Source organism: Gorilla gorilla, chromosome X, assembly GCF_029281585.2.
Source record: "Gorilla gorilla gorilla isolate KB3781 chromosome X, NHGRI_mGorGor1-v2.1_pri, whole genome shotgun sequence".
NCBI classification, from domain to species: domain Eukaryota; kingdom Metazoa; phylum Chordata; class Mammalia; order Primates; family Hominidae; genus Gorilla; species Gorilla gorilla.
Window position 1 is genome coordinate 143,786,332 of NC_073247.2, and position 13,847 is coordinate 143,800,178.

A 13,847-nucleotide genomic window follows, 5' to 3' on the forward strand; every position below is an offset into this window, starting at 1 on the left:
AAACATGTAAAGAACAGCATTCTTCACATCCCAGAATGTATCCTGCTTGCTTTCTTGTTCTTTTCCTCTGATCTGAGCTGGGGTAAAAAGAGGAATGCAAGTTAGGAGGCAGAGGAAGCTCTTCTCCTATCCTCTCGTGAGTAGGAGGAATTAAGATGAAGGAATATTATCAATTATTCTTTTGTTCTTACAGATGAAGTAGACTCAAAATTATTAGTCAGGAGAAACTGCTCAAACTGCTATGTTATTCATACGCTATGTCAAAATCTTTTGTAATAATTTTAATGAAGTTATCCTTTACTAAAATATCTCATTCTAAGTATTTTTGCTAATGAGATGCATTTAAAAATAAGAATAATAAAATAAAGAGAAGATGAAAAAGTACTTATACATTTAATTTTATTTCTGCCTTATGAACACATTTTTCTTGCTGCTATGCACAAAATTGCTGAAAGTTTAAACAGTTGCCTTAATAGTATGAAATAATACTGTGTGAGACCTTTGACTTTATGCTTCACCACTGAGACCAGGGTTGGAGTGCTGTTGCCTCATTCGTCTCAAAACTGTCTTTTAAGTAGGTGGGTAAAGATAAGGAGTAAACTGTGAGTTGATAAAATGCTGTCTGATGACCACAAGGAAGCCCAGGGTTGATGTAACGACATATCCCTACTACATTTCATTTATCTCATTTCATGCATGTAAAATCTGGGAATTTGACTGCTACTTTATGTTGCAAAGGCAAGTTATAATAAACTTTGAGAAAGATGTAAAAATGTAAGTATACCATAAAAATAGGTAAGCTAATAACATTTTCATTGTACACTTAGTTAAAATATTTGGAGCCCTTATAAATATGGAAATACAAATTTAAATGACTGTCCATATAAAGAAATTTAACCTGAAGCCAAATTCTTCATGTTTAATTTGAAACATATACAGACATACTTAATTTTTATCTTAGTTCTTATTCTGTCATATGCAAAATACAGTGGAGTTAAGTATTTCACTTCAGAAATATAAATCACAGGGATCTCTTAAGAATTCCATAAAATTTTATCTGATAACTTGTAGTATGAACCTGAAGTTGTGCAAAGTAAAAAATTACTCTGCTAACATCACATTTTTCAAAGGTTGAGAAAATTTTGTGGGGAGTTTATTTTATCCTTCTGATTATTAAAGTAATCTGAGCATGCATGGTCATTTGAACAATTCTAGGCCTGCATAAACCTAGCACAAAATTAACAATTGATGCTAAATGTTGTTTTTTATTCCTGGACAATTTCGTCAATTTGTGGGGGGTTTTAAATGAACAGAACTGGAAACCTTAGTATTAAGGGTTACTGAAGTATACAACAAATCACTGATAAAGCTGGAATTGGAGCTGTTGGATTCTTGACATTGGATCCTATGGGAATCATGATATGGAATGGCATCACTACTTTATCTCCTACACTCTAGAGGCTAGCCCATTCCAGTCTAGCTATTGACATGGAAAAAAAAATAGTCTGAGAAATGCCAGAAAGTCAAGATTACTTACGAATTATTTTTCTTTAAAATTGTAATACGAAATATTTGGTAGTTGTGCATACATATGAGGGCCAATCAATTGCATAGTGGTTCAACAATTATTAAAAAATTGCATCATTTTCACCAACATCTTTCCCACCAAACCCCAACCACCACAGTCTGGTTACCATTCTACTCTAGTTCTATGAGGTCAATTTTTTATATTCCACATGTGAGTGAGATAATGCAGTATTTGTCTTTCTGTGCCTAGCTTTCTTCACTTAGCATACTGTCTTGCAGGATCATCCATGTTGTTGCAAATGATTGGTAAAAGGATACAAAATTTTAGTTAGGAGGAATAGGTTCAGAAGATGTACTACACAACATGGTGATATAATTAATAATAATACATTGTATTCTTGAAAAATACTAACAGAGTGGATGTTAAGTGTTCTCACCACAAAGATAAGAAATATAGCATGTAATGCATGTTAATTAGCTAGATTTAGTCAATTCACGATGTATTTTCTGTATATTTCAAAACATCTTGTTGTATATGATAAATACATACAATTTTGTCAGCTTAAAAAATTAATAAAAATTATATCAGTTTAAATATAGAAAAGTCCTATTTTAAATTTTTTCAATTCTTTTAAGTTTAAATTTTTCAAATTCTTTAAGCATTGGGATAGTACAGAGTAGACATTAGACAATTGTGTGATCTCTTTACGATGGAAAATAACTTTGCTTTTATAGCAAAAGGGGTTATAGTTTAAATTACAAATAAATCCTAGCTGTAGTGAAGGAACCTTAGACATAACAGTCAGGAGATCTGCGTTCAGATTTAAGCTTTGCCACTAGTTAACTACCTTTTATCTTTTATCTTTGAACAATTTGTAACCTCTCCAGGGTATAGTTTCCTCCCTGTAAAAATATATTTTGGACAAGTTTGCTAAGTTCCTGTTCATCTCAAAGATTATCTAATTCTTTTAATTTCAAGAGTCTGTATCTCTTCTTAATTTCTCTAAGACTTACCATTTTAACATAAATGGCCTTAAATTACATAGCTTCCATTTAGTGATCCTAGCCTAGGACAAAACGGGTATACAATAAATGCTTGTTGCTGATGGTGATGATAAAGAGTTGGATTGAATGACCTATATACATTTCCTTCCATTTCTAAAAGCCCGTGATTGAGAGAGCAGTCAATTGTATTTGGATTATATCTGGCACTTAAAAAAGATAGTGTCCTGTTTTCTCGAACTCAGCACTGGTAAGAGTTATACGGCTGTTGACATTAAAATTCTGTTTTTTGTTTGTTTGTTTGTTTTGTTTTGTTTTGAGAAAGGCTCTCACTGTGTTGCCCAGGCTGGAGTGCAGTGGTGCGATCATGGCTCACTGTAGCCTCGCCCTTCTAGGCTCAGGTGGTCCTCCCACCTCAGTCTCCCGAGTAGCTGGGACTACAGGCATGTGCCACCATGCCTGGCTAATTTTTTGTATTTCTTTTTTAGTAGAGATAGGGTTTCACCCTGTTGCCCAGGCTTGTCTTGGACTCAGCTGAGCTCAAATGATCCACCTGTCTCAGCCTCCCAAAGTGCTGGGATTATAGGCATGAGCCAACTGCACCTGGCCTAAATCTCCTTTTTTTTTTTTTAATGATATCTTGATAGGAAACATTCAGCAAACATTTTAGGCAATGTTCATAAGGGCAAGTGAAAAATCTTAACACAGGCAATCATAATAGAATAGTAATTTAATTTGAGGCTCATAAACCAACTAGAGAATGACTTTTATTTATATGCATTCTGCTTCTTAGATGACAGGAAACTGTATATACATGGAAGTAATCCAGAAAAGCATTTCATCTCTAGCCTGGGAGAACTGATTTGATCAATTTAAACAGGTAGCTAACTAGGTGTATCTCTAGTTTAGTACATTGTTAGGCTGAAGTTTTTAGTTGCTCTCTGTGATTGTCAGGGCACTTTGTATTCACTGCAAGTCACTCCTGGTGTTCCCACTTGAGGACTTCGAGGAAGTAAGAAATCTTCTTTTAAGCCTTGATATCATTAGCACATTATTTGCTCATTATTTCCTGTAACACTCCTCCTCATCAATGAGTCACTGATAGGCCTACATACAGGCCAGTCTTTGTAAAGTGCAAAAAGTTATTTTATAGCTACAGCATTCATAGTATGGGCTTTATTAATGTAGGAAGGCAGGTGCAAAACAATTCAACCTTACTCAGCTTGGTTCTTAGTTCTGGAAGATTCTTTTAGGATACGTGAGTTGAATCCTTCCAGGTCAAATCCTGTGAGAAATCTGCCTCCTCTTCCTTACATCTATTATGTTTTCACTCTCAGTCCCAGAGTCTTACTGGGGGTCTTAGTTAGCTAGTTCAAATTCAAAGAACTAGATTCTTTACCTTGGTTCTTTCCCACATTTTGCTCTCTAGGTCCTCATTCTGTGAGAACTCCAAGACTAATTCTAAATCTGTCTTCAATGTTCTTGTTTCTCCTGGCCACCAATTCCTAATGCCCCCCTCCACAAGTTGACCCATTTTCTACTAACTAGATCTAAAATTTTATCCTTCATCAATGTTGGCTGTTATCCTCAAAACTCTGTCATCAATCACATCTTAACCTATTATAGGCCCTATTGACAATACATAGACTATATTGGGTATAAACAATGTTTAAGAATATGTATACAAAGTGTATGGGATATGTTGCTTGTGTTTTGACAAACATTATGTTTCTAATCTTGAGTCATCCCTTGGGATTCCAGGATACCTTCTTCTCCTGTGTATACCAAAATTGGTGCATACTGAAGTCATGCAGTCGACCCTGCAGAACCCACATATATGAAAAGTCAGCCTTCCCTATACATGGGTTTCACATTCTGGAAATATTGTATCTTTGATCTGTGTTTGGTTGAAAATAAATTCGTGTGTAAGTGAACCTATGCAGTTCAAACCCATGTTGTTCAAGGGTCACCAGTGCTAATTTTAGAGACATATCCTTAGAAGAAGTATTGCAGACTTCATTTTTAAAAATATAGGTATGTATAGTAAATGCCAAAGTCCTCTTAGTTTTACTTTAATCTCCAAGTTGTCCACTTTTAATGTACAGAATTAGATGAGACCCATATGCTTGCCTGGGAAAAATAAGGATAATGGGTTCCCTGTAATCAAGGATACAAATTTCACATCCATCTGCTTAGTGGTTCCCAAGTGCTGATGTCGAGACTAGTATTCAAATGACTACACAGGAATCATTTGGGGTGCTTTTTCAGAAGTATTGGTTGCAAGGCCCCAGTCTCAGTAGGCTGAATCAGTAGTTTTGGGGTAAAGCCTAGGTATCCACATTTTAAAAGTGATATAGGTAGTTCTAATGTGTAGCCAGGATTGGAGAGCACCTAGAGAACTTGTAAGAGTTCTTTCAGCTGTCTGTTTCTGTGGTTTAAGTATCCAAGAAGGCTTCTTCTATCTGCTCCTTACTTTGCACAGGAGACAAGCAAGATGTTCACCTAACATTGTTTCCTTTTGGACTTCTTCAGAGTATTTCCATACTAAATAGTTGTTGTTATTGTTGTTTTAGTGGTAATGATACCTTCTGAATAAGACTTAAATTTCTAACAGTGTACTTATAGTTGAAGAGGGCAAATTCAAGTTAAATAACAGATAAAACAGGGCCAAGGAATAATCTGATTGCCCTGAGGAGGTGGATCTTTGAGGTTTTCATTTTTGTAGCCCTGTTTTGGTATGGCATGCGGAAATCGTCTGTCATTAATAAGTCAATATGAGCTTAATTTAGCAGTTCCTCCTATTTGACACTACAGAACATAGAGCTCTTTTTTTGGGGCAGCTTTGAGAAGGCAATACAAATGCAGATAGAGTAATAAATTGTGATTTTTGCAGTAGAGGTAAGGAATATTTAGACATTTCAGTATTTTTTAATTATTATACTTTAAATTCTGGGGTACACGTGCACAACGTGCATGTTTGTTACATAGGTATACATGTGCCATGTTGGTTTGCTGCACCCATCAACTGGTCATTTATATTAGGTATTTCTGCTAATACTATCCCCCCCAAGCCCCCACCCCCTGGCAGGCCCTGGTGTATGATGTTCCCCTCCCTGTTTCCATGTGTTCTCATTGTTCAGCTCCCACTTATGAGTGAGAACATGCAGTGTTTGGTTTTCTCTTCTTGTGTTACTTTGCTGAGAATGATGGTTTCCAGTTTCATCTGTGTCCTTGAAAAGGACATGAACTCATCCTTTTTTATGGCTGCATAGTATTCCATGGTGTATATGTGCCACATTTTCTTTATCCAGTCTGTCACTGATGGGCATTTGGGTTGGAATTTCAGTATTCTTAAAAGAATATTTGATTTAGATGGAGAGGGAGCTGACTTTTCTTAGAGGTTCCAAAGAATGATGGGAATGATTAGGCAAACTAGATTCTTTGTTTAGGTGGCTTTTAATTGCATTCCTTGGGATGCTTGCTATTTATTTACTTGATCTTTTCCCTTGTGCTAAAAGCATGAAGGAAACCTGTCTTAATAAAGACTTAGGATACTTTGGTTTAAAATGATGAAGGGGAAATTATAACTTTTGTATTATCTATCAGGGATTCAAGATTAGTAAATGGGGCAGGGGTCTCTATCCCTTAGCTAGTTAGGGAAGTGAGGTTATATTAGTGAAATCTTGTTTTCACAATTCCCTCCACTCTGAAAGTTGGTGTTTTGTAGGAGCATTGTTAGACCCAAAATAAAAGAGTAGGAAGTGCAAACATTGTGTAAATGACGGATCTTTCTCTTTTTCTGTGTCTAACTTGCTATTCCTCAATTTAAAATCTTAAACTATATCCATGGATTAGAGTTTACTTCAGTGCTTCTTTAAAATGCAAAATGTGACCTCGTTTTAAAATTTTTGATTTACATATTTGCAAGAACCCATTTATTGTAGGAAGCGAGGAACAGCCATATCCTCCCTGAGGTTGACTGTTTCAATCAAATCCTTTTAAAACACTAATTAGGAAGTTTAAGTGTTCATTTTTGTTCCTTAACAACAGAAGATTCTTGTTATAAAGTTAATGAATACATACACTTCCCAGAATGTCTTATCAGAAGATATATCCTATGTATCTTCAAATAAATGATACATTTCCAAATTTTAGAATTGTTTTATAACTGTATCAGGAAAACAGAAATATTTTTTTCCAAAGGAAGTTATAAGGAGGTGAACCCATCACCAAGCTATGTAGTAAGTATTTTTTCCACAAGGTATTACAAAGCCAAGAACCATCACTAAAAGTAGGAAGAGGTAACTGTGGGTTAGCCACTATGTATTAGTAGTCACAATGAAATACAATGTCTTGGTAAAAGAGGACACCAAGGAAATCAATAATGATGGCACTCAAGTTTTTGAGAAGGCATTATAACCAAATATGGGCATTAAAAATGCATTTGCAACCTACTGGAAGCCTAAGCTATTTTTAAAAGCCCATATGGAAAGCTCAAGATGTGTTTGTTCCATGTGGGTACTGGAGGTGGGTGGGGATACACAAGTAGCTTGCAGTCTCAGAGACTTCTATATGGAAAGCACAACTTTTAGAAATGGAAAAAAAAATCCAATCAGAGAGAATGGGGAAGCTTATAAGGTAAACAGGTCATGTGCAAACTGTATTTTAGGCTGTGTAAAAAGAGAACTTGGTGAAATTCTTTAAAAGCAGTCATGAGTTTTGGAGTTACCTCAAAAGGTAGTGGTTTACTGGAGTAGTAGTGTGTCCATGTAGTGATCATGGTGCAATGAACTTGATAAGAGAAAAACAATATTTTCAATGCCCTCTTTGTCTAATAAAGGAAGATAAGAGGGACATGCTAACTCCATAATTGTCTTCTGAAATTGATGATGAAGTGAAACTAAGTAAAACTATAGTAAATGAACAGATATTCTAGGTCCAGTTAACAAATTAGACATGATAGCTCACCAGAACTTGATAGAATCCTCTTATATTTTGAAGGAATTCAAAGTTTTTGATTAATAAAGCACTTAATGTGCTTTTGGCAGGGTTGGCCATCTTGAGTTTCTACTTGATCAGCAGTATATTTTCAGCAATATGAATTTAAGTAAGTATATAAAGTTTGTCTTGGGGTAAAATTTTAATTCAAAATTGTATATTATAAGATACAGAATATTTCTGAATCAGGAAACAACAGTGAATTTATAAATCTAAGTCATGCCTATACATTTGTTAACCTTAAAAGCCTATGCTTATTCCAGATTTTATTGTAGTGAAGTGTTAAATTATTCTGGATCTTCACTGTGACATGAGTTGTGAAAAGTTCAATGTGTTACCATTTTCTCATGATTACTAGCAATTATTACAAAGGTATAGAATCTTAGTTCAGCTATTGATGATAACATTACATATAGATAAGATTCCAACTAATGAAAAACAAAGACCTGTAAAGCCTGGAGTCTTTTGTGGTCTGTGTTATTTAGATGGCGGTTTGGAAGTGTAGCTAAGATGATTGGGATATCCGAGTTGGAGAGAGAAGAGTGTTAAAAGGTAATATTGGCAGAATGTTAGAAACTTAAACAGTTCACCTTAGCTTAGGTTAGATATTCTCCCACTATTGCTACATTTGCATTAATGTATAAACTGTGTATAATCAGCGGCTTTATTCCAAAAAGTGCCTGATGTTTTGGCATGCACTGGGTATATTTGCTGTGTGAGAATGTTTGTGATAGCAGGATCAGCTAAGCTCAGTTAGTGTGTATGATTCACTAGAATATGGACTAGCTGCCTGTTTGGGATTGCAGTTGTTCTAACAAAGCACATGTGGGGAGTCAAAGGAGTTTGTATGCTTTTACAAAAATTTGTTATTGTCTTATGTGATTTATTTTCCTTCATTAAAAAAATTTGATTCAAAACATTTGTGTTCTTTCTTTTTCTCGTTCCCCACTCCCTTTAGAATAACATAGCTGATCCAGAAGAACTGTTCACAAAATTAGAGCGCATTGGGAAAGGCTCATTTGGGGAAGTTTTCAAAGGAATTGATAACCGTACCCAGCAAGTCGTTGCTATTAAAATCATAGACCTTGAGGAAGCCGAAGATGAAATAGAAGACATTCAGCAAGAAATAACTGTCTTGAGTCAATGTGACAGCTCATATGTAACAAAATACTATGGGTCATATTTAAAGGTAATGTGTGTGCTGTATTATTTAAGTCATAAGGTATTTTCATTAGAAGTTTTTTAATTCTATTTTTTTGAAAGGTAATGTCTTAAATTAGGATTTGGCAGTCTATGGCTTCCAGGCAGAATCCAGCTCCATTTATAGTGCCAAATAAACCGTTGTTAGATTTAGCAGCTGTATTCTGAATGCATTCCAGTACTCAGCTGCACCCCTTTTCCACACCTGAACTTTTGGTTTGATGGAGGAGCAGAAATGCAGCTGGTCCTGGAGACATCTCCTTTGTCAGGAAAGAGCTATCCCCCTGGGTTTCCAGACACTATTCTCAATGGTCTTAACTGTCTCAACCTCAGAACTGATGGAACATGTAAGTATGTCACTTATTTCATTGAGTTATGGTAGTTATTTACACATTTCTCTCCCCCACCAGGTTGTGAGCTCCTCCATAGCAGGGAGTTTAGCTTAACCAGTCCTGGTACTTACATTCCTTAGCACAGGGTATGGCACATCTTAAGCACGTGGTAAATATTTGTTAAAATGGAATTAAGTGGAATAACATCTGCCTCCCCCTCCAAATAAAAGTTGGATTTTTACTGGTTCCAGGATCATGGGATTAGCAGACACCTGAAGTTCCAGCAGATGGAGATGTTACTACATAGCAGAAAACTGGTTGGTAAAACCCAGTGGTTCTTGGGTTCCAGAGTTAGAAGTCAGGATTCGTGTCTGTTGAAATGTGAATAATAAATAGTTGAAAAAAAGCCCCCATGAATTCTAGCTTAGTTTGGAGTTTGAATCATTTTAAAATTAAAATTGTTTATCCTTGTATTGCAGTTTTTCAAATGAAGGCTGTGCTAGACCTTTGCCATTCAGGGTTTAAAAGGAGGGAAGTGTTTGTTGTTACTGGTTGATCTATAGGCCAAAAAGAGTGTATCTATAACTAATTAAGCTGTTGGCCTGCGTAAAAATTAATGCTATCATTTTATCCTCTGCTGACCAAATAAAACTTCGGATATCCATCTATACCTTTGCCAAATAACCTGTCTTCAAGTTCACAGATTCTTTCTTCTGTTTGATCAGTTCTGCTATTGACACTTTATTGTATTGTTTCATTTCATTCATTGTATTTTTCAGCTTTGAAATTTCTGAGTTTTTAAAATGATTTAATCTACTTGTTAAATTTATCATTTTGTTCATTTATTGTTTTCCTGATTTCACTTGTTTCTTTGTATTTTCTCGAAGTTTGCTGAGCTTCCTTGACACAATTATTTTAAATTATTTGTCAGGCAGTTTATAAATCTCCATTTATTTGGAGTCAGCTACTGGGAAACTACTGTGTTCTTTTGGTGGTGAGATGTCTCCTTGGTTTTCCATGTTTATTATTGCCTTATGTTGATGTCTCTGCAGTTGATAGAGCAATCGCCTCTTCCAGACATTACAGGTTTCAGTGTGAAAAGACCTTCTTCCTCTGTAGGACAGTGTGAGAGCAATGGCTGGGTGGGTTGCAGTGGTTCTGGCTCCAATGAGGGCATAGGAGTATAGTTCCTCTGCAGCTTTGTCACTTGAGATTAGTGTTGACAAAGATTGCAGGGATCCTCAGTGGTCAATACCTTGGTTGTCTACAACAGTGGTGAGGGCTGTTTGAGGTCTTTGGTGGCAAGAGCTGCTAGGGTCCCCCCAGTCTCTTTTTCTTCCACCAGAGAAATCATAGCTGAGTAGATCCCTTTTGGCATTGGGTCTGCTTGTGGGCCCACTTGAGGTGGCACTAGTGTCTAATGAGTGATTCCCATGGAGTGGCCACAGAACTAAGGCTTCAAGCATAGGCATATCTGGAGGGACATACTCTGGGGCCCAAGCCAATAGTAATACCAACGTCCTAGGTACAAATACCCCCTACTGCTGCACAGAGCTACAGTGGCTCTGAGGGTGGCGTAGGGCCTAGCTATTTGTAACATCTGAGCTGATGTCTGGAGCATAGGCACGCTCAGAGGGACCTTGTCTCCAGAGCCTGGGATGTGAGCTACCTCACTATGGCAGTGATTGGCTCAAGCGTCTGAGCTGTGGGTGGGTCCATTGCAACCACTCAGCTGGTCTGGAGTCCAGAACACAGGCTAGCTTTCAGTGGTGACTGTGTGGATGTCTGGAGCATAGGCACACTCAGAGAAACTTTGGCTCCGGGGCCCTGGGGTGTGAGCTAGCTCACTGTGGCAGTGGCTCCAATGTCTGAGGTATGGTTGAGCTCAGTGAAGACACAGAATCTGGGTCTGGAGTGTGGGCACTAGTGGAGTGGCCATGACTCAGAGGTCTGGAGCTGCATCAGTTTTCAGAGTGATGGCTTCTTTCTCCATGTGGCTCAACAATGTCTTCTTCTTGAGATGAGAGAGTTTTGTAGTCATGTATTCCTCTCTGGGGTTCCCTGGCAGAAATGGCTGTTGGCTACGTCAGTAGCAAGAGATGCCAGTGTCCTCTGCAGAGCAGGCCACTGGGGACCATGATGGCTTCTACTGTGTAGTGATACCAATAGCCTCCACCTTTCATCTTTGTTCCTAGACATTTCCTGGCCTCTCAGGTATGCTGATCTCCTCAGTGATCCTTCCTGTGGAGTTATTCTTTCTTTTTTGCTCCACTGTGTTGCTGCAGATTGTTAAATAGGCCCTTGAATCCTTCCAGGGTTACTTGGGTTTGTGGATAGCTGTCTATATTTGGGGGCTTTTTATGTATATGTGGAGGGAGGGGATGATTAAAACTGGTATCTCCTCTGCCGTCTTGGTGACTTTGTCATCGCTTTCCATCTATCTGTATCTATATTGGTTAATACTGATAGAGAAATTCATCACAAATTTCACTGCCTGTTTACAAAACCCGACTTATTCTAATATTGGATGTATGTGGTATGAATGCATAGTAGAATGAATCATTAAGCAGCCAAACAGCCACTATATATTACACACTGTATTAGGTGCTGAAGATATAAAAATGAACAAACTCACTACTGCTGTCAAGGCACTCACAGTCCAGTTTTGCACTGAAATGATGCCAATTTTATGGTTAAAGTATGTACAAGGTATAGATGATGCACAAATAAGTAAGTAGTCACTTCTGTCCTTTTCAGGAGTGGCATGAATAAAAGGCCTCCAAAAGGAGGTGATAATGCTAGTAATTTCTATACAATTTCAGCATTTACATCTAAGTGTTAGCTATTACTGTATTTTACTACATACATAATTATTTGCTCCTTTGTGTGATAATTTTGCTGTCATATTTGTTCCTAAAAAGCTAATTCAGCCCATCATATTCTTTTTTAGAGATCTCATGAGTGATTACGCAGTTTCAGTAGTTTTAGGTTCTCCTCCTAATTCCCATACGATTCCTTGGTGGTACATAGCCCCAGGAATCTGTTGTCGTGTGTGTGCGTGTGTGTGTGTGTGTGTGTGTGTGTGTCTGTGTGTGTATCATTTGCTCATTCTGGTTTACTCTTTATGGACTGAATCCCGGTATTTCCAGACTCACTCTAGGGCAAAACTGAATCCTTGCTACTTTTAGGCACCTGTGACAAATACACTATTTTTGGTTGCTGACCTAAAATATTAAATAAGCCCTATTTAAAATGGCTATTCCATAATATATTGAAAATGGGTACTGATATGTTTTGACCATTTTATTGGTTGCTTATTTATTCATATTCAATACTCCCATGGAAAATGAGTGACAGCTCTATCTTCTTTTCCTAAGATTTCATATAGAGTGTTTTTTAAGTTGCACAGTAGTATACATGTACTAGTCACCCAGTATTTACTTAATCTTTAAATAATTAAAGACTAGTTTTTTGCTTGTCCCAAATTTTGATTGTAAAGTGTACTCAGACCAGCCAGTGCTACAAAACCATCGTCCAAGATAGCTTCTTAAGGGATTAAATCAAATTATTTTTATCTCCTTCACCCATCATTAACTAAACTCTACGATATAAAACACTACTTTGAAGAACATGTTGCTTCATGATAAAATTGTAGAAATGTGCAGCTGGCTTATGTTGATTATTTGTGCTCTGAATCTATTTAAAGTAAATAAATCTGTGTGTATATACATATGTATTGAGACATACGTATATACACACAGAGAAAGAAATATTCTATAATCTTACAACGTTTTCATACCATTTATTTAAATCACTTTCTTAAATTGACCAACTCATTTATTTTCCATTTATATTACAACATAGTATGACTGTGTGGGTTTGTATTTTTTTCTAAACTAAAATCACGTCAAATATAACAGGATTCTGTTTCATGTAGTCAACATAAGTCAAGGCCACATCCTCTTCGTGCCATCAGGGAACTGTGTTATCAGTCAACTTACATACTTATTGTGGCCCATTGTTCCATTTCAGGTGACATGGAGGATTTTGTGAGTCAAGTTAATTGAGCAAACTGGGAAATGGGTTGTTCTTACACAGGATGTCATCCATAACTAAGACCTCACTGTAAGCTGGAGGAAAAGGTTATTACATTTGAGAGAAAATTATATGTTCTTTGAAACTGTATGCAGTTATAGTGATTTCCTTGAGACATGCAAAAAATGTACTAGGTATTCATTTTGACTAAGCTCACTGTATAACTTCATTTTTAAAAACAAGAGTTAAAAACCAGACAAACACATCAGTATGACCACAGTGTTTTCCTTTAATTTTAGTTCACTGGGCAGATTTTCTTGACAAAGTTAGTCTTTATGAAGAGTGCTAAAATAAGCAAACCCTTCCCTTCTGATCTCATAATATTGGAATAATCTTTTATAATCTTTAAATATTTTTCTAGTTCAGTGTAAATCTTAAAATGACACTCAGGCATTGAATAGAATTTGAATCATGCCTTTATTTGCTGCTGAAAATTGCCTTTAGATTTCTGTGTATGTTAAGGAAATATTGCCTCCCACCCACCATCACCAATATTTATGAAAAAAAAAAGAATTGAATGAAGTAAAATATTTCAGAATCATCTGTATGGCTTTGTGGCTTTCTCCTTATTTTTCACTGAAACTGTATGTGCTTACAGCCAGTTTATGTATGCTCAATGCCTCTGGAATATTCTTTTATTGTTAACATTTGTTTTGGAGTTCTCTTATAAAACTTGAAGAAAATGGAGGCTGG

At 36.5% G+C, this 13,847-nt stretch overlaps 1 protein-coding gene across 1 annotated transcript in view; it reads left to right on the top strand.

The window, feature by feature from the left end:
- Positions 1-13,847, top strand: part of STK26 (serine/threonine kinase 26) — a 52,746-nt gene that overhangs the window by 22,948 nt on the left and 15,951 nt on the right. Inside the window, exon 3 of the mRNA XM_004064868.5 lies at positions 8,486-8,716. Coding sequence (XP_004064916.1) covers positions 8,486-8,716 — 231 coding nt within the window. The remainder of the gene's footprint in view (positions 1-8,485; positions 8,717-13,847) is intronic.